The 21,474-nt window shown below is 42.6% G+C and overlaps 1 protein-coding gene across 32 annotated transcripts in view; it reads right to left on the reverse strand.

Moving 5' to 3' along the window:
- The window catches only part of LOC111171347 (uncharacterized), a 225,266-nt gene extending 209,224 nt beyond the window's left edge, over positions 1–16,042 (reverse strand). For 7 of the 32 annotated variants that reach the window (XM_089922976.1, XM_089922978.1, XM_089922980.1 and 4 more), the window contains exons 1-3: positions 15,499–16,042; positions 10,935–13,362; positions 8,877–8,968 (exon numbers count right to left, since the gene is read on the reverse strand). In XM_089922976.1, coding sequence (XP_089779102.1) covers positions 15,585–16,022 — 438 coding nt within the window. In that variant the 5' untranslated portion in view covers positions 16,023–16,042 and the 3' untranslated portion in view covers positions 8,877–8,968; positions 10,935–13,362; positions 15,499–15,584. The other 25 variants (XM_089922967.1, XM_089922970.1, XM_089922969.1 and 22 more) reach the window with 15 other exon arrangements.
- Between the last annotated feature and the right edge of the window lie 5,432 nt (positions 16,043–21,474).

Consider the following 21,474-nt stretch of genomic DNA (forward strand, 5'->3'; position numbering starts at 1 on the left):
GCAAGCACATAGTAATCCACTGTGTAGATATATTGCAGTTTATATAACTGTTGGATTTTAGTGTTAGAATTTTGGATTTTGAGGGTGATTTCAATTTTGTTACTAGTACCAATAATGTTACATTGAAGAACATTTGATACATGTCATTTCAAACTAATGTCAGTGTACTTTTGGATCTTTGGAACAGATTCCTGGAAGAGGGATTGATAGATCAAAGGCCAAATACAGCTATGATTTTGTTAGATATTGATAAAATCTTCTCCATGGATGTTGTCCCATTTTACATTTTGAAAAACAAAATATTAGACTGCTTTTTCCTCCTTAGCCTCACCAACAGAGTGTTATCAAACTTTTCATATATTTCAAATCTTACAGGTGACTAATGGTTTTGGTTTTAATTAGCATTTTTCTCATTATAAAGATTATAATATGAAATATATTTTCTAACAAACATTGTTCCATTGAAAATATGAAACCTACATTTCGATCTGAGTAGCCCAGGGAAGTATCCTGGGTTAATGACATAAGTGGCTATTTAGTTGTAATTAATTAGGTTAATCTGAAACCATCCATTTTACTCAGGACTGCAGTTTAAAGAGATAGGAGAAAGAAAGGCAGAACAGAAGAAAGGGAAGGAAAGATGGAAGGAAGGAAGGAAGGAAGGAAGGAAGGAAGGGAGAGAGGGAGGAAAGGAGGGAGGGAGGGAGGGAGGGAGGGGTGAATTAAGCTAGGTCTGAATTAAGACAAAAAAATATATGAATAAATGGGAAAGAACTGCTTAAATCAATGTAATTACCCTTGTTTGCTTGAAATCTGTGTTATAGTTTGAAGTCTGTGCCATACCTACCTTGTTAAAAAAACACTAAATTTACCTATTTTGCTCATATTCATGTTTCTCATAAACTCTGACCAGAAATTACAAATTTTAAAGTTTTACCGCATTTCAGCAGTAAACTACGTGCATAACCTCAGAAATGGATTGATGTCTCTTGTTAATACATATTTTGTTCATCATATGCTGGGTAGGAGCTACATATTAGTATATATGCTCAAATTTTTATTGCATTTAACACACCAGAAGGGACATTATACAACTAATAAGAAGTGAAGTCCATATTAAGTTATTTGATCAAATATGTTTCATGAAAACTGCCTAAGAACATCAAAACAATTAGTCAAACCCAAAATTCAATCTGAGTTAGCATTCATATTCAAAGATTTGAATTCAGAAGTAAGTTCAGAGACCAAATATTATATTTTGATTTGTTCTGGAGTGGCCATCTGCCCATATGAAAAAGCTACTGCAACCGTCTGGCAGGCAGTTTAAAGAACCAAAATAACTACTCTGTGCAGGTCAGGTTCACAGGCATCTGGGTGTTGACTTGGAAAGCACAAAAAGTAATAATCACAGCACGTGGTACTTTACCGAGTAGCCAGCCAAAAGTGTCTGTCTAAATAGTCAAAAAATTTAGCTGTCATAAGAATCCTTTGAGGAAACTTTATAAATACCTATCAAATTTCAAATATCAGTGGCCAACATTTTTAAAAACACCATAAAGATCTAATAAAATGTTATAGAAAAGTTATAATAATCCTGAGGTACCCATAATTTATATCCTGGCACATTTAAAAATGTTCCTTTTGTTTAAAAATGGGCTTCAAAGATATCAATAGTTTTATTTGTATATTTTATAAATATTTGTGTGCTAGTCAATAGTCTGATTTTTAATTGTTTAAAGCAAATCCAATGCCACAAAGAGCTACTTTAGTCATGACTTGCAGGAGTTCAAGGGGAATATCCTCTATCTTCACCCCTCTGCCCCTCCCCTACCTTCAAGTCTTCTCCTCACAGGTCTCTGCCTGGGAACTGTGGACTTTTGCTGCTCCTTTTCTTGGAAGAGTGGCTGCTGAAAGGAGTTAAATATGGCTCTTGGATAAGTAAGTCTGGGTTGGAGGGCCATGAAGAAGGGTCAGCAAGAGGACAATCTCCCTTGGCGTCCGGAACTTGTAGAATAGCCTGCAATAGAGTGGACCACCAGCTGAGCTCCTTGAAGTGAGAGCTACAGGCTGGCAGGGAGAAGGGTGACCCCAGTGTCAACCAAGAAAAGTTAGATATGCACACTGATGCACACTAAAGGTTGACGACAACTGAGAACATCTGTCTCAGACTCTCCTGGAGGCATTCACCAAAAATTGAGTTACAGGACCTTACACCTGACCAGCTGGAGAAGGGGTCTAGTAATTGCCCTGGTTATCATGCTTGTCATGATTTTTCAGCACATAAATGTTTGAGAATCACTGCCATTTTGAATGTGTGTTTCACTTGTCTGTTTTTCCAGTGGACTTTACCTCCTTGCAAGGAAGGTTCGTGAAGATTTGTTGCTGTTGTTTGCATTATTAGTTTTATTATGCTAATTCTAGAATCTCTGGTGCATAGTGCAATCTCAGGCAGGAAGTAATGGCTCATTAAAACAGGTATCCCAAAAGTCTTAGTAGAACTTCAAGATTAATTCCTTCAGGAAGAGGTAAAATTGTCATTAGATGCAGATGATATGATTCTATATATAGAGAACCCTAAAGACTCTACATGAAAACTACTACAACTGATAAACGAATTCAGCAAGGTAGCAGAATACAAGATTAACATACAGAAACTGGTGGCATTTCTTTATGGCAACAATGAAATATCGGAAAGGGAACGTAAAAAAACAATGCCTTTTAAAATCACAACCCCCAAAATAAATACTTAGGAATAAACCTCACCAAGAAGGCAAAAGACTTATACGCTGAGAACTGTAAGACATTAATAAAGGAAAGTGAAGATGATTCAAAGAAATGGAAAGACATCTCATGTTCTTGGGTTGGAGGAACTAATATTGTTAAAATGCTCATACTACCCAAAGCAATCTACAGATTTAACGCGATCCCTATCAAATTACCCATGACATTTTTCACACAATTAGAACAAATAATCCTAAAATTCATACAGAACCATAAAAGACCCAGAATTGCCAAAGCAATCCTGAAGAAAAAGAACAACGTTGGAGGCATAGCCACCCCAGACTCAGACAGTACTCCAAAGTCACAGTAATCAAAACAGCGTGGTATTGGCACAAAAACAGACATATGGATCAATGGAACAGAATACAGAGCCCAGAAATAAACCCACACACCTCACTTAATCTTTGACAAAGGAGGCAAGAATATATAATGGGAAAGAGACAGTCTCTTCCGCAAGTGGTGTTGGTAAAGTTGGACAGCCTTATATAAACCAGTGAAGTTAGAACACATCCTTTCACAAATGAACCTATCTACACACGAAAATAAACTCAAAATGTCTTAAAGACTTAAACATAAGACATGACACCATAAAACTTCTAGAAGAGAACACAGGCAAAATATTCTCTGACATAAATCATACCGATGTTTTCTTAGGTCAGTCTCCCAAGACAATAGAAATAAAAATGAAAATAAACAAAGGGGACAGAATCAAACTTACAAGCTTTTGCACAGCAAAGGAAACCATAAACAAAATGAAAAGACTACCTACAGAATGGGAGAAAATATTTGCAAATGATGCGACCAGCAAGGGCTTAATTTCCAAAATACACAAACAGCTCATACAACTTGATGACAACAGAAGCAAACAACCTAATCAAAAAAATAGGCAGAAGACTTAAAGAGACATTTCTCCAAAGAAGAAATACAGATGGCCAATAGGCACATGAAAAGATGCTCAACACTGCCAATTATTAAAGAAATGCAAATCAAAACTACCATGAGGTACCACCTCACACCACTCAGAATGGCCATCATTAAAAAGTCTACAAATAACATATGCTGGAGAGGGTGTGGAGAAAAGGGAACCCTCCTACAACACTGTTGGTGGGAATGTAAGTTGGTGCAGCCACTGTGGAAAACAGTATGGAGGTTCCTCAGAAAACTAAAAATAGACCTACCACATGATCCAGCAATCCCACTCCTGGGCGTATATCCAGACCAAACTATAATTCAAAAAGACACATTCACCCTGATCTTCACAGCAGCAATATTCACAATAGCCAAGACATGGAAACAACCTAAATGTCCATCAACAGATGAATGGATAAAGACGATGTGGTACATATATACAATGAAATACTACTCAGCCATAAAAAAAAGAATGAAATAACGCCATTTGCAGCAGCAACATGGATGCAACTAGAGATTATCATACTAAGCAAAGTAAGTCAGAAAGAGAAAGACAAATGCCATGATACCACTTATATGTGGAATCTAAAATATGACACAAATGAACCTATCTATGAAACAGAAACAGAATCAGAGACATAGAGAATAGACTGGTGGCTGCCAAGGGGGAAGCAGGTGGGAGAGGGATGAACTGGGAGTTTGGGATTAGCAGATACAAACTGGTATATATAGATTGGCTAAACAACAAGGTCCTACTATATAGCACAGGGAACTATATTCAATATCCTGTGATAAACCATAATGGAAAAGAATATGAAAAAGAATGTATATACATATGTATAACAGAGTCACTTTGCTGGACAGCAGTAATTAACACAATGCTGTAAACCAAGTATACTTCAATAAAAAATAAGTTAATTAAATTTTTAAAAAGATTAATTCCTTCAGAAGAACAAGTACTACACATTCACAAAAAAAGCACCCTTTGAAAGTTTAAATTTTTGAATTTCTTTGCCACTTCCTTAGTTTTGATCATCTTGGAAAATATACTTTTAATATTGACTTTTAAAAATAATTGTGTTTCAGTGTTTGCTATCCTTAGAGAGACAGAAACAGATAAGTACAACTAAATACTTATTTTTCAAAAGTCTCAAAAGTATAAGGGAAATGAAAGTAATTATATCTTCAAATGATTTTGGGGTATGTTTCTAATTCCATACTTCTGATGCGATTAAAGATTAAAACTGTATTAAGACATTTGAGACATGCCGCATTGGTATTAAATGAATTTAATTTTGCGTAAAGTGGTAGAAATATTTTCTTCAGCAAACATACCTGCAGATATAAAATCACAACCATAAATCTACAAAAAAGCAAGCTATTGAATGAAATCTGATTGGTTATTTCCCTGCAGTATGGATCTGCTAATCATTTAATTTACTACTTGCTAACAGAAGCCAAAATTTAAATATACATATATATATGTGTGTATATATATATCTCTCTTCAATTTTAAATCATTCATATATATGAACAAGTATACATACACATATATAACAATTGTTCGTATATATATATATATATATATATATATATATATATATATAAAAACAATTTAAAGTAAAGAAAGTACATCTGGTGGCCTATTTTTTCCCCCCGATTTCTAAAGAACACCATATTCTATTCTAGGCAGTGGAATGTCAATCCACCTTAAGGGCTGTTCAATGAGCATATCTGAGAAAGCACTGGTTTAGCCAATGATGTACTTATTGAGGGAGGCCCTAGTGCCACTGTCAAGAGCTTATCCACAGGAGAGATAAGAAGGTACTTGTTTGGTTTGTGAAAAGAAGTAGTGAGGAATGGCAGGTAGCTGCAGGCTGATGACACGTGATGTCCATATATATGTAGAACCAACACGCCCATAATTGCACCCATTTTCCATACCCAAATCCAAAGCCTTTATATCATTAATCCCAGGCAAAAATGGTAAGATTCATGTGTGTTACTATCCCACGGCTTCAAGATGCCTATAAACTCATATGAGTATGTCTTAGTTATATCAGTGGAGGACAAACCAGGCTTCTATCACCAAGCCCCATTCCATAACAGGCAAACCAGTCCAAGACTTCTCTGAGTGCTGCAGGAGAGTCTATGGAAGGGGCGCTCACTCCACTGTGATGCCTAAAATGCCTTTGCACAGAGCAAACATTCAATACATGCTGAGTGAATGAATGAGTGAACTGGTGTCATAAAACAGGCTTATTTCAGGGAAATTCCATTCAACAGGCTGGCATTCCTTCCTACCCATCTTAACTGTTAAGCTTGCCATCAGACAAAAATTTAATTATAAAACGTTAGAGCTGAGGAAATTTTAGAAACTATCTACTCTCCAGAGGTATACAACTTTAATTTAGTGGTAAAAATCACTAGGAGTGATTTAGGAGTCTATCAGACCTGAGTCCAAATTCCACATCTACCATATTTTGGTGAGCAAATAACTACTTCTGAGGCTCTGTTCCATGTATGCATTATGGGATATCATAATAATACATACATTAATTGTATGACTATCAGGGGATGAAATGACACAATCCATTTGCCATGGTCGGCTAAGTAATTTGCACCAAGTAAGCACTCAAGACATTAGCCAATATTAATAGCGGAGAGATGAAAACAAAACTCTGGGACTGATGCCTACCCTAGGGGCCCCAGTGGTCATAATGACTTTCTTCCATTCAGCCTGCTCTCTTCTCACTAAGACTAAGGAAGAGAAGATGAACAAATTAGGAATAACAATTGGAAAATGGTTTTATACTCCCTGAATGAATGGAATTATAATAAAATGATTCATGAGTTCTGCAGAAATATGATGAGGCTTTAGATCTTTATGTTAGTTCTCTACAAAACCAATTTATGGCCCTAAGATGTACCTTCCCACCCAGCCCCATCCTTACCAGGATCAAATATCATTGTAAATGGAAAAGTCAACAACACATAATCAACAAGCTAAGTTACAAGCCAGTGAAGTCTCGGAGGTTTGATAGAGAAAATTCAGATTTATCATTATATGTAAAAATAAGATGATATGAAGAACTCAATCTAAAAAGTATTACCTGGAGATCTAAAATCTCTACAATAGTGCTATAAAAAGTAAAGAGCTAGAAATCTATTTAGATGGTTTTCCTTATAAGAAAGCACTTTCTGTATAACTTTTAATGTACTATTGATGAGAACAATTCAACAAAATTCAAATAAATACCTGCAGATGTCCTACAAGAAGAAGAGAACAGAGTTAGATGTGACAGGGGATAACTGGACTTCAGGATGAGTAAGACCCTATACTTGACCTCAATAAATTAACATGAAATACAGTGGATGAGTCACGTACAGAATGTCAGAATTCTAAAAGGCCAAGCTAAGTACCAAAAGGAACATGTGGGGACTCTTAAGAAGGAAATAAAATATTGGTTAGTTGATTACGAAAAGGCAGAAGGGAGTAGGTTCCCTTTGGCTGCTCTTTGAAGAGATCACTTCCTTTCCCCCCTAGTCCTGAGGCTAGGGTGGCATGGGCAATAGAGGAATGTGGGGACTGAGAATCATTTCTACTCTCACCAGAGTGGCTGGAAGCAGATTTTCTTACCAGGATGTAGTAGTATGCTAATATTTAAGGGTTCTTGAGGTCAGAGAGAAGGGTTTGAATACTCCGGCTCCATCTCTTGCTGTGGGTCAAGTTTCTTACCTTTCCAACACCTCAGCGTCTTTACCTGAAAACTGGGGATGATGATAATGTCTCCCACCTGAGTGGAGTGTGAGAACTACATGATATAGTGCATACGCAGGGCTAAATTTGGTGCCTGGCAAACAGAAAGTGCTCAGTACGGCAGGCGAGTGTAGTGACAATAAAGGCAAAGATGACGGGGGTAGTGCCGGTGTTGCTTCTGCCCCCAGAACAGGCTCTGACTGGGAGAGAGTTAAAGCACCTTTGGGTTCATGGGGGTTTATATATAAGCAACGGTTGATCAATGTGAGCTGGTTGTCCAAATGATTATGTGCAATCTAAGAAAAAAATGGGCCTCGGATCTGCTCAGCTACTTAATAATATTAGCAGCGGTAGTAGTCAAAGAAGCTAAATTTTATTAAGTGTTTATATGCCAAACAACGTGCTGAACGTTTTAAAAGGATTTACTCACTTATTACAACGAGGCTATACACTAGGTTCTGATAATGTTATTCGTCTCTTTCAGGTGTTGAATGAGCCTCAGACGGGTTACAAAAGCACCTAAGATCCCGTTGTCAGTACATGACGGAAATGAGTTCAAATCCAGCCTGTCTGACTTGTTCTTAATCACTAAGGTATGAAATTAAGCATGTTGCCCTTTGCCTGATTCTCCTTCTGAGGCCTGAATATTTCACTTAGCTCTCTGAGTGCAGAAGAGAGAAAATTCTCTCTCCTTGACCCAACTTGGCATCAATATCCAACTCCCCTTCTCAAAATGGGTTGCTTCAACGAGCAGCAATGAATGCCGGGGTCATGGACCAGTCACCTTGATGACTAAGAGTCAGACACTAGGGAAAGAAAATGCTCTGTGACAAACCTACCCTTGTACAGAAACAAGACAGAAATGGGGGAACAGGGCAGAAGATAATGGAATAAGGCATAGGAAAAATAGCACCTGGCATCGTGATAGTAATAATAATAATAGTAGTAGTAGTAATAGTAATAATAATAGACTTTACTATGCTCTAGGCATTGTATTAAGTGCTTGGTGTAAGTGACTTCATTTTAACATTGAAAACAAGTCTATGGGGATGAAATATTATTAACATCATTTTATAGGCAGGAGTATTGAGGTTCAGGTAATCAGGTAAATTGCCCAAGCTCATATGGTTAGCAAGTGGAAAGCAGAGATTGGAACCAGCACCTACACTCCTAACCATTATGCTATAACCATTATGCTGAAGACATAAGAATTCCAATGGTCTTTCCCCATAACCCACTCCTGCACTCCAGACTTAAATACTCCAAGATCAAGAGAGAGCAAGCTTGGAGCTGCCACTCTTCAGTGAGTGTCAATCATTTCAAAACAGTGTATTTGCTAACAAGATGCAGTTCTTGTGATAATCTTCTCAACCAGGTATCAAGAAACAGGAAGCAAAGATTCAAGTAACAGTATGTTCCTACTTACGAGGAAGGTGGGACAGCATAGTTGACACTGGGCTTAACTGTTCTGGAAAAACGTGGTCCCAGTAGGCATACACGCTGGTACATTTTCCCCACCTACCAAATACAAAAGAATTATTTCATTTCCATGTTGCTCTTCAAAGTTCCACCTCATTCGTGCCTGTCATTCATCCTCTGGCCTCTTCCTGTCTCCATTTCTGTACAGAAAGGTGCTGAGTCTCTGCTCTCGGATATAAAAAGGGTGTGTTAGGAGAGGGAGCCATGGTACCTCAATGTCTTTTTTTTTTTCATCTTAATTCTATTATGCCAACTCCACTGAACTTAATTAGAGTGAATACAGAATTACACAATTACCCTCTGTTCTATTCTTCAGATGTTATATTTTGATAAAATTTACGACATGCTGCTCTCCCCTTGAACACCAGATGAACACTAGAAATGGATGTGTGTTGACATAAAATCTGTTATAATTACAATTCAAGTATAGCTTACATAATGATAGTGTTAACATAAAATTATAGATGTGTAGAGACAACGTGGTCATGCATTTTTTAGTATAAGTACATGCTTAGACCAATATCTGTTAGCGGAATGAAGATGGAAGAGAATTTTGGTTAAGCCACAAAGGCTGTTTAAGGACTTGCAGATAGCTAAGGGGAACTCAAAGACCAGTAAGATAGTATTTCCCCTGCATTCAATTGCAAATTCAATTGCAAAGTGAAGGGAAGATGTGTAATTTCCCCTATGGAAATTACAAGACAAGTACATTTTTTCCCTTGAATACCTGGGTAAATGCTTAAATTCTAATGTATATCAGTGATGCAAATTTTCAACTGAGTTTGATAAATCATAAAATAATAATTATACATATATGTATATAAAACTGCATGGAACTAGACAGTTCAGAATTACTTCTAATTAAAGAGGTACCCTATGGCAACTAACTTAAACCTTACAAAATATGGTTCCAAGTACCCTATCAGAGTGAAAAGTAGGAGACGGAAAGGTTTATTGTAAATGTTTGTAGTCATGGTGTCTTAACTAAAACTACTGTGTCACAAATACTATTAAAATAATTGTGACATTTTATTCACTTTTACTGCAAACAACAAAACAAGCTATAGGTATTTTTTCATTTCAGGTAATTATTTTAGCTAACAGTTATTCAATGTTTTGAGAAGACAGAGTGCTAATTGCATGACTTCATTTTATCTTTAAAATAGCGCTTCCATGTCATTATTCTTAATATCTCCATTGTATTAAAGTGTATCTCTAGTTCAGACCTTTCTTCAGAACTGCAGACTTGTGTATCCAACTGTGTACTCAGCATCTCTGCTTGGACGTCACGAAAACATCTCAAATCTTATACCTCCAAAACTGGTCTTTAATCCCCCAAACATGCTCTACCCCAAACTTTTTCCATCTTGGGTGACAGTAACCACACCTTTCCAGTTTCCCAGGCCCTAAATCTCGAATTCACCCTTGACTCCCTCTTCCTTTCCATTCTTGCATTCAATCTACCACGAAATGCTGTCACAACCTTCCCAATGTGCCACTTCTGAGAATTACCAGCCGCTAGCAGCCTGGTGCAGGCCACCAGCATAGACCTCGAGGATCCTGTAGTTGCCTCCCGAGATTCTCCCTGACTCCACTCTCTCCCCACATCCTCAAGGCCACAGATAGAGTTATGCTTTTCAAACAAGAGACAGTTCATGCCACACCTCGGCTAAAATCCTGCCCCTGGCTGCCTACATTTAGAGTAAAAGACACAATGCATGTGATGGCCTCCCAGGACTTACCCAATCCAACCCATCACATATCCGACCTCCAGCCCTCCTGCTGTCTCTTCCTCCCCACTGACTAAGTCAGCCAGGGTGGCCTCCTTGATATTCCTCCAAGCTGCCCGGCATATTTCTGCCTTAGAGTTTGGGGACTGGTTATTCTTGCTCCCAGGGAGTGGTCTCCCCATCATACATTCTGACAACTCCCTCACTTCAAGTCTTTGCTCAAATGTCAACTTATAAAATCCACCCTGACTACCCTATTTAAAATCGGAACCTACCTGTACACTCCTCCAGCACTCCCAACCCAAGCCTCTTCAGTGAGCTTCACATCCTTTTCCTTACCCCGTAGCGCCCGTCAACTTGTGACAAAGCACAGAATTTATTTATAACATCCGTTTCCACACGAGAGTGTAAGGAGGGAGAAAGCATGCAAGAAGGAGCACGCAGGCAAAGGCTCTTGTCTGATTTATTCATTGATACGTCCAAGCATAGAGAACAGGAAGATGCTTGATAAATAGTCCTGAAAAAGATACAGATGAGGAAACTAGTAGTGAAGCTCAGAAAGTTTAAGTAACTTCCTCAAGGTTCTAGAGCTAGAAGAGGGTCACAGTAGAATTCACACCTGGGGATGTCTAACTTCAAATCTCTTAGCCTCTCTGCTATCTTTTTTTTTTTCTTCTTTGCGGTACGCGGGCCTCTCACTGTTGCAGCCTCTCCCGTTGCGGAGCACAGGCTCCGGACGCGCAGGCTCAGCAGCCATGGCTCACAGGCCCAGCCGCTCCGCAGCATGTGGGATCTTCCCGGATCGGGTCACAAACTCTCAACCACTGCGCCACCAGGGAAGCCCCTCTCTGCTATCTTAAGTCCATGCAATTCAGGATTTGTTTTAATCAGTGCCATGGAAATTCTCACTCCACTGAACAGGATCACTAAAGTGTTCTCTGTCTAGATTTATATATATATTTTCCATTTAAACAAAGGAAACAGAAGAGGGGAATTCATCATGGGTTATTGCGGTAGTTTTACAGCAATTTTAGCAATAATGACATTTAAGTAATAGTGATATTTAACGATAGCATAATAATAATAAAATAATAGCTCTTAAATGTATTGAAGACGAATCGCATGCTAAACTCGGTGCTAAAATATATCCATGTATATTTTGTGCAAAATCCTTATGAATATTCTATCAGATGAGCTTTATGTGTAACTCCACCAGGCATACTTCTCTTATTCCGCTTTCAAAGATAAGGAAATTGATGAGAAGTGTGGTAACCGTTTGATCAAGATGAGACTGGTAATAAGTTGTGAGTATGAATTTAAATTCAGGTCTAACTCCAGAATTTGATTCTCAATCCATACATGAAAATTCTGATAATTCCTTTGATAAGGGTATGTTCTCTCCTGGAAAACATCCCCCATTATGTCTGCCTGTGCTCATACCTTCAGAACACAGTCAACTTTGAAACATGATAAAAATGTTTAAATAGTGTGCTTTAATAAATGGAAATATCTTCATCTAAACAATAACACAAAAAGGCAGGCTGAGACCTTTGAAGTGGCTTCGTTGCTATCTTCCATCCAGAACAAGAGAAGGAATCAACAGCTGCAGAGTAAAGAAAGCATGAAACCCAGAGATGGAGGATTCTGTAAATGACCAATTACAAGACTATTAAGCCACACTTCCATAGCAAGAGGCAAAATATTCCATTAAACTGAAAATTTTTCTACCGCTAACTCCAAGGCCCACACAAACATTAATGTTGCATTTATTAGGATGTATTTCCTGTGCTCTATCAACTTGACTTTCAGCAACTGTATTAATACAGTCCTTTCGCTTTGCACATATATCTGAATGATGGATTCCATTACTGGAGTTTTGTAGAAAGAGTGGAGTGAATGAAGTAAAGTTTGGGAAGAGCCATCATAATCCATAATGATGGGCACTGAATCAGGACAAGAAGAAACCTCTCTTCTCATTTATTTGAATGAAAATTCTACTATATATTTATTGCCTCTGTACAGGGCCATCTGTTGAATAGTGGAAAACAAGCATCTTTCATTTGGAGGTAGGATTTGTGTGCTCAAGTTTCTATGGGCCTGCAGAATTAATCTTGTTTTAGAAATGAAATAAAATGTAATTTCTTACTGTAAGTAGATGTGGTTAAGCAACTGGCAACTTTGATGTCTTTAAATCACTGCAGTTTCAGGGTAGGCAAATCTATAATTATTTCAAGCACTTCTTTATTGGTGCAACAATTGAGCAGTGTACATAGTGGTCAACAACCTGGGCATTGTCAGACGACTCTAAGTTTGAATCTAGACTTTGCCACTCACCAGCTATGTGACTTTCAGCTATGAGAATCACTTTCTTCAGCTTTGCAGTGTGGATTATTATATGCCCTTTGCAGAACTACTGTAAGAACTAAATGCATATGGGCACAGTGGCTCATAGTAAGGGCTCAAATTAGTACTGTGGTCACTACTAGTAGTATTGAAAAGAAATTAGAACTTCTATTCTCATAAAGTGGGATATGTGTCCCTTTATCATTGTAATTTCGTATCATTTTACTTTTGACCTTATAATTTAATAGCTTGATCCAAGAAACATTTAGCAGTAAATATAATTGAAAGAAGATTACCTGTCAAACATGAAATACTGTAGCATCAAGTGTGCTGGCACAATACTCTTCTCAGATAATTAACCTGTAAAAATATGTTATTGTCTTCTTTTTAATTAAGCACATTGAACATATATATTTACTGTGCCAATTGGCGAAAGGTCCATTAATTAATCAGTCTAACTATGTGTTGCATAAACGTCTTCTAAACATAATCGTATATGTATTTTATTTGTTGGGAAAATGTGTTTGAGATTGTTCTTTTCTGCCTATTTAAAGTAAAAGAGGGTGAGAAGTAGAGTTAGGCTTAATGTACTTTGTACTCCATTATGCCATGAAAATGCTTCTGTGCCCTGGAGACAACAACAAAAGATTTGCTTTAATGACAAGAATCAAGTATGTTCTAAAGCTTCCAGGTAGGAGGCATATAGGTTGCAGTTTATATCACAAGTCTTTGCTCTCTCTCTCAACTGCGTCTAGATGGGAAAGATGTGGTCACAAATGCTTCAAGGTGATATAGTAAATGTTGGAAAAGAGGGGGGTAGGAGGCAGAGTTTTGAATATCTCAAACCTGAGCTAGAAGGATTTTATTTAAAGAAAATAGCGGATATTATTTTTCACTTAAGGAATGCCACTCAGCAAACCTGACATTAATGTAGGAAATTAGCTCTTTTAGCTATGATGCTTTCAAATGCACATTACTGAAAACAAATTCAAAATAGTCAAAGGAAATTTAAAAACAAAAACCAAACAACAACAACCACCTCAACAAACAAGTACTAGAAATTCAGGGATGCAGCCATATTCAGATACAGTTGGATCTGCAAGTTCCAGAGTATCAGCAGGGTTCCAGCTCTCTCTCCATCGCTCAGCCCTGCTTACCTCTGCAAGACTTTATTTTACAGAAAGTCTCTTCTTGTGCTGGATGGTCACTGGGAGTCCCAGAGTCATATCTCCCCAGCTTAGAAATTCCAGAGAGAAAAGACAATTCTTCCATTTTTCTCTGAGAGAAAAGTCCTGGGGAGGAGTCTGATAGACTCAGCCGAGGTCAGATGCCTACCCATGAGCCAATCACCTGCTTTACTGGAGTTCATCCCCGGGGCCCGTGAGGAGGCAGGATGGCATTATCTGGCAGTTCTCCAAGAAAAGCCTGCTGTTTTTGTAAGATGAAAGGGGAGAGGACATGGATAATGAAACCTGTATCTGCTTCTGTAAAATCCACAGAATCTTACTCCCTGCCCTGTGTCGATGACCATGCAGTAAGCTGACCCAGGAGGTCATTCTGCCCACAACAGTCTTTATATATATGACTAAGGAACACACTGGTAAAAGAATATGGAAGAAAGTCTGAGTATGACAAGTCAGCTAGACTGGTATTAACTAAAAAAGCTGTGTGAAAATATCCTGAAAAAGTTGCCCCCAACTCACTCAAAGTCCAAAGTTGGAGCTGGAAATACAATGTCATGGAGTTTGGATAAGAACAGGTTTTCTCCAAGCTGAACTATGACACAGAGATTAGAGACTTCTAGAAACTATACTTTTTCAAAGAAAAAACATCACACGAGAAAAATGAGGCCTAGAAAAATTAAATGACTTAAGCTAATTAATGGCAGGACTGAGACTAGAGTATACTTTGTGTAATTGGCTATGGTCTTTTTGTTTGTTTGTTTGTTATCACTTCAGAACGAGACAAACTTAAAGAAAGGAAACACAACCAAAACTCAGTGGTTGGAAAAGAGACGGATGTGAACGCTATCTTGTTTCTTACGTATAAAGTTACCCCTCACAGTGTTTTGGAGGAGAAAACGCTGGCTCTTCCCAACGTTGGTTACATACACAAAGATTCCAAAGACAAAACAACTGCTTTGCAAACAAAGTAACTAGAGCCAGCTCAGGCTTCCCCGCGCCAGGTCCTCCGTTCCACGGTCAGAACCACCAACTGTATCCCCCCGGGTAACAAGGTGATTCAGAAAAGCTGGCGCCTTCAGAGAAGGGAGAAAACTTAGCCGGGAAGAGAGTCAGGAGAAAACTTGCTCAGCTTCTTGCTGGGGTCTGAAACGATCCCAATAGAGTCCTTAAACCCCTCAGGTTTCCCCAATCAAGCACCCTCGCCTCCAACCTGGGCCACCCCAGATCTGACTATCAGACGACAGAAGTCTGCGGACGCACGGAGAGCTGACCACCCCACGAGAGGGACCTACGCGCGGCCGCGCCCACTCACCTGCCGCTCCGCGGGAGACGGGAGACCTGCCCGGGGTCCAAGTCCTGGGCGTGGCAGACTCGCCCCTCTCCGGGCCCGGCTCCAGCTCACCTCGGCGCCGCCCACCTGGGCGCCGCCATCTTGACCACAAAGGGGGCCTCGCGGCGGAGGCCCCTGAGCGGGCGCCCTGAGCGGAGCCGGAGCGCCGGGGAGGCCCAGGTCGGCGCCCTACGTCCCCCGCGCGCTCGCGCCCCGTCCACGAGCGACGAGAGTCCCGCACGCAGCGCCCGACCCAGGCTTCCGCGGAACCGGCGCCCCGCGCAGCCCGCACCGCGGCTAAGGCGGCGCCGAGGGCGGCCCGGGCGGAAGAGCGGGCGCGGGGCACGCGCTCGGTAACCTGGCAACGCGGCGCAACCCGGCGTCTTCGGCGAACCCCAGCCCTCCACCGCGAGGAAGCACGGACCCCCGCACCCGCCGCCCAGCCCGCGCCGCCCCTCGGTCGCTCCGCCCGCCGCTGCCCGCTGGCTATGGTCTTTTAAATCCATGATACAATGTCTATATGTAACAAATCTGTTAAACCCTAAATGTTTATGATATTCAAGTAATCCATTATCTGAATTATTCTTGAAGATAAAACATCCAAAGACTTCTTAATTGTATGGGTATACATACATAAAATACACGTGGAGGTAACTTCAAATACAGTATGTGCCTGTCTCTATTCCTTCCCTCTCCGCTCTTCTAAAAAATGCCCCTTTAAAAATTGCTCACTCACCATCTATTAGGTAAATTTGCTGAAACACAGTAAATGTGGAGACAGAAATTGTTATAGAGACTATTCCAAATGGCACTGACACCTGTATTTATGAAATTTTTAAAAGGGTAAGTTAGAGTTGTTTTTTTAAAAAAAAAAAATCCCACTATAGTAACACCACATCATCCTAGGTGCCCAGTTCTATCCAATTACATAAGATGGAGAAAGAGAGAGAGATAGAAACAGAGAGAGGGAGAGAGAGGAGAAAGAGAAAGAAGAAAGGAAGAAAACCAACTACTTATGTATAAAATGTTGCTCCCAAAGTTTGAGATTATACTCAAGCATCAATGAACAGAAAGAAAACACTTACAAATTTACAAATGTATTTCATTTATGGTATGAGGGACACAGGTTTAGATTTGCAACACGCTCCCACAAGGGTCAAATTGACCACTTTTTTCTATCTAGTTGCTCTTGAGAGAACAAAACAATTGAAACAGATGCCATTCAATTCCAAGTCTATAGCTTAGACCATGTCACTGCACACGAAATATTGTTCATTCAGAGTCAGCACATAGCAAGAGTAATTTATACTCTCAGAGTATTTGCTCTCAAGTCAATAGCAGAGAAGCCTTGACTAAAAACGTTCCCATTACTTTCCATTGTAATATATCTTACTTATAGCCCATGAAACAGTGGTCAGGGGAGATTTATTCTTTGGACACCATATTATATAATCTCTCCACTTTAAGCCATCCCCCACTCGGCGATTATTTTTTAAATATGTTACTCGTAGTCAATATTAATTTACATTTAATCTTTCTTAGCATTATGAGTATTATTTTGTACAGGCTCAGAAACAAATCTCCCGAAATTCCTCCCTGATGCTCCCTTCAGGCTGAAAATGCATTGCAGTGTGGCTGCAGTGACTTAATTCTAGTTGGCAGAGCCCTGGCCACACACTAATTTCATTAGCCTCAAACTCCTGGATTTGAAAGATCCACTGAATATGATTCCTGTCCTCTGACACGTCACTTACTAACCAATTCAGTGTGCATACAGAGGAGAGAAAGGACTTGCTCAGCTCTGGCCCACCGGCAGGCAGATGAGAATTCCCAGTCAGAGACACTGTTTACATCTGAGTGGTTGTTCTTGCCCGGGTCCTCATTTTCAGGAAGGAACTTCAATCCAGGCTTTGCCGGCAGCTGCAGCATTTGTTACATCCATTACTAGCTCCTTCTTCCTTCCTGCCCCCCAGTGCTTAGCATCCCCCATTTCAGTCACTAAGTCTTCCTTCCCCCAGCCTAGAAGCTTACCTCACCATAAATTTTTATCTCAAATGATAGGTTTGGCACATTCCCCACAGCAACCCACAGGGACTGGGGAAAAGAAAACTCAGATCTCTGGAGAGCTAAGAATTCAACCATTTAGAGAAGTTTCTTTTATACAGGACCGTCTTCATTGAGCTGAACCCTGCAATCCCAGAGAAGATTCACCTACCCGTTCTTTTCCTCTTTCCCTAAAGTGACTGTTTCTTTGAACAATGGGTCTGTGTTCCACTATTCTCTCTATTCATTTTGCAGGTTTACAGAGGCTGGGAAACTGGGGACTGGACTTACATGCCAGGAGCTTCTAAGATCACACGCAAAAATAAGGCTGCGGGAAGAGATTGTTGGAATCTATCTCTGTATATTTGAACATGGGCAGTGGTTAACCAGGATGCTCACACCAAGCTTATATCCAGCTTGCAGCACAAGCTACAAGTTGGTGCATCCCTCCTACTACCAGCCTCTTCTCAATAAATGCAGGTGAAAACTGGGGGCTCTTTTCCCTCAGCTGTTCAATCCAACATGAATAGCTGCAATTTGCAAATTAGAGGAAAATGACAGAGTTTTCTCTGAATGGTTTTGGTCCCAACCCACACTGCTAATGCTGGCATTCAGTTCCTTTCCTTCCCAGCCCAGGGAACGGGGGAACTAAGCATAAGGCAAGCGTTCTCTTTTCTTGCAAGTGCCTCAGATCCACACACCAGAGAAGGAATCAGCTCCCCCTGGAATCTTTTTCAGCAAACACAATCCTTCAGCCTAGTCTGCAAGCTCTCTCTTGACTTTAAGATTTCACTCTTTTTTCGACAGGCAGGCCCATCTGCAAGCTCCCAAGCTCCAAGTGAAGGCACCAAAATAATTTTTAAAATGTCAAACAGCAAATGTGCCTTCAACCCCCAGAGCTCCAGTAAAAACACGGTGAGTTGCGCCTGTGGTTCTCAGGTGACTTCTGGCCTCATCCTCCCTGCAGCGCTGCCTCCTCAGGTTCTCTAGGTTAAGCTCAGAGGTAAAGGAAGTGCTTCTGGGTTTTGCTTACAACAACCCAGGCTCTTCCTGAAAGCATTACCTCAAAGTGAAGGCTGCCCAGAAGCACTTTTGGCCTTGCAAACATCTAGAGGTGACATACTCAACAGGTGCTAGGGATGCTCAGAGGCTCAGAGGGGCCATACCAGGCTGCAGCTTTAGACAGACACCCCTCCTTCTGGCACAAACACAAACTTCATACCCCTGGGTGCTGATGTAGTGACAGCTTGAATCTCACAAGGAGTCCCCTCCAGAAACCCAACATGCTTCAGGAAAGGCACTTGAGAGGGAGCCAACTTTTTAGCTACGGGGAGCATAAGGGTCAGCCAGAACATCTGGAGAAGGGACTAACTGAGCTTGGGTCCTACCAGGCAGGGAGAGAGCTGTGCATTAGGAAAGGATCACTTCAAGACAGAGATGAACAAAAAACTTGGAGATAGGGGTAGAGAAGGAAAAGAGAGGCAGAAATTGAAAGGGAGAACATAAAAACAGAGAGAAAAAAAAAAAAAAAAGCAGGGAGAAAGAGACACAAGGAGAGAGACACACAGGAAGAAAGACAGAGAAACAAGAGAACCCATAGTCACGCATACCCTGAAACTCAATTTCTTCATACAGAAGCCATCCATCTATGCCCAGGGCGGCACAGGAGCCGTGGGGCCGAGGCTGCGGGAGCAGGCGGTGAGAGAGCACTGCAGCACCGCCCACGGCTCAGCTGGCTCGATCCGCCGACCTCGCATCTTCCGCCGCCGTTGCCCGCCTGCACCCGGAGCTAGAGGACCGCCCGGCCTTGCTCAGCGCACCCTACTGCCTCCTTCCAGGCGCCTTCTTGTCTGGCTCTGAGAATCGCCCTCAAAACCCAGGACTGGGGTTGGGGGCTGCGTTAGGGAGGTCGTGGGAAAGGATGGGCACAGGGTGGGTGCAGAAAAAGCGACTGTGTTTCGCAGTTAGCATGAGCTCACCTCCGGGCTCTGAGCTGGCAGGAGTAGAAAGCTGATCGCCCGGCTCCTGCCAGTGGCCGGATCGCAAAGGCAGTTTAGACGGTGCAAACAACTGCCCAGAGCAAATCACCTGGGGGCACGTCTGCGGGTGGCTTCTCCCCGCTTGAGGACAGTCCCCACGCCTTCCGCCCCATGCCCTCGCAGAGACAGGTTACAGGTCGGGAAATCCAACCCGAGCGAAATGGGCAATTCACGTCCAAATGTAGGTGAAGAACTAGCCTTCGGTTTAAGAACTGCCTCCCTAAGCTCTTCTCGAAATTTTCCAAGGGAGCTGCAGCTTGTCGGGCGGCTTGGGGCAGGGAAGCTGGGGAGTTGAGAAATGCCTAGTTTCTAGGCGTCTTCTCATCTTTCATATTCCTTGCGCCTAAGTGGCTCTCATAGGAGTCCGGCACTTTTACCAGCCTGTTTTGGAACCATATTTCACTCTAATGCAAACCCATTTAAATCATCCCCTTGTTTTTCGGAGACTGTTTCTTGTCAATGGGGCCATAAATCCAGAAAGTCAAGCCGGATGGAGTGGAGCGCGGACAGGGGAGAGGTGGAAGGGAAATGAATCAAACAGGGAAAGTACCTCCTCGGGTGAGGTGGGAGGGATTCGGCAGGATCTCCAGGGTGGAAATGAGCGAAGGCTGACCAGACCCCGCACCCCTGGAGTCCAAGCCAGCCTTCAGGAAAAAGAGCGCGGGGAGCTACGGCGCGCTCTGCCCCGGAGGGAGCGCCCCCCTACCTGGAAAAGCCTCAGGATGTTGGCTACCATGATGGAGACCGAACTCCCCGAAGCCCCAATCACTCCAACTACTTTCTCGGGCTTGACGAAAACCGGAGGCTCGCCGTTGGTGCAGCGCACTTCGGAGGTGTCCTTCTGGATGAGCGCCTGGACGAAAGTGAGCGACTGTTCGAGCGCATAAGTGTCCCTGGAACAAGTGTCCAGGATCCGCGCTCCCAGCGTCACGTTGGGCAGCAGGTTGGGATCGCTGTTGATCTGGTCCAGGGCGTAGAGCATCGCTTCCAGCCTGTGGATCCCGTTCTCCCTCTTGATGTCGCCACAGGGCACTCCGCTGGGACCCTTCGCGTGCACCGTGAACAGCCCCCCCGAGGGTGACGTCCCCCTCGATCCGAATGGAGTGCGGGGCGTACATCTCCTGGCCGCGCGCCGCCGCCGCCAGCGCGCACAGAAGCACCTCCAGCGCGCAGCAGGGAAAGTTCATCAAAGTCAGGGCGCGGAGCAGCTTCCCCAGCTGGACCATGCTGCTCCCGCGGCTGCGGTGGTGGCGGCGGCACTCGAGGGGACGGTGGCGGGCTCGCCGGAGTCCTGGCCCCTTGGGGTGAGCTCCTCCGGGGAAGCCCAGGGTCTCCTGCGGGCGAGGAGGGTAGGGGCACCCGGGGAAGGGCAGCCGGCGAGGGTGGGGGGCCCCGCGGCGCCTGCCAGCTTGGGGCGCCGTGCGCTCTTGGGTTCCCCGGCCAGCGCGCCGCGCTCAAGCTCGCGCTCGGTGGCTTGCAGCTCGAGCTCTCCAACAGCCCAGCACTGGGGAGAGAGCGAGGATGGCTATCGCTTTAAACGCGCGTTCGGCTCCCTCTCCTCCTCGGCCCACTCCCTCCCACCCTCGCTCGCTCTCAGGCTCTCCCCACCCTTCCCAGCGCCCACCCTTCCCACGGTTTTGCATCATCACGCAGGGAGGGGCTGCGTGCTGAGGTAAAGGGGGAGGGAAAGGGTGGGCGGCTGTGTGGGGGGGTAGTAACTCCGATTGGGAGTTTCGAGGTCCCCAGGGAATCTGGGGATTGCAGGTCGCAGTCGAAGGCTGAGCTCCTGCTTCGGTCTCACTGTAGAAGCCGCTCGCTCGCCCGCCTGCACCCACACGCACATTCTAGGCACAGGGTGGCATCAGCCCCGGACAGG

This window comes from Delphinapterus leucas, chromosome 13 (assembly GCF_059928025.1).
Source record: "Delphinapterus leucas isolate spDelLeu-1000000601 "Yukka" chromosome 13, BTC_Dleu_Yukka2, whole genome shotgun sequence".
NCBI classification, from domain to species: Eukaryota; Metazoa; Chordata; class Mammalia; order Artiodactyla; family Monodontidae; genus Delphinapterus; species Delphinapterus leucas.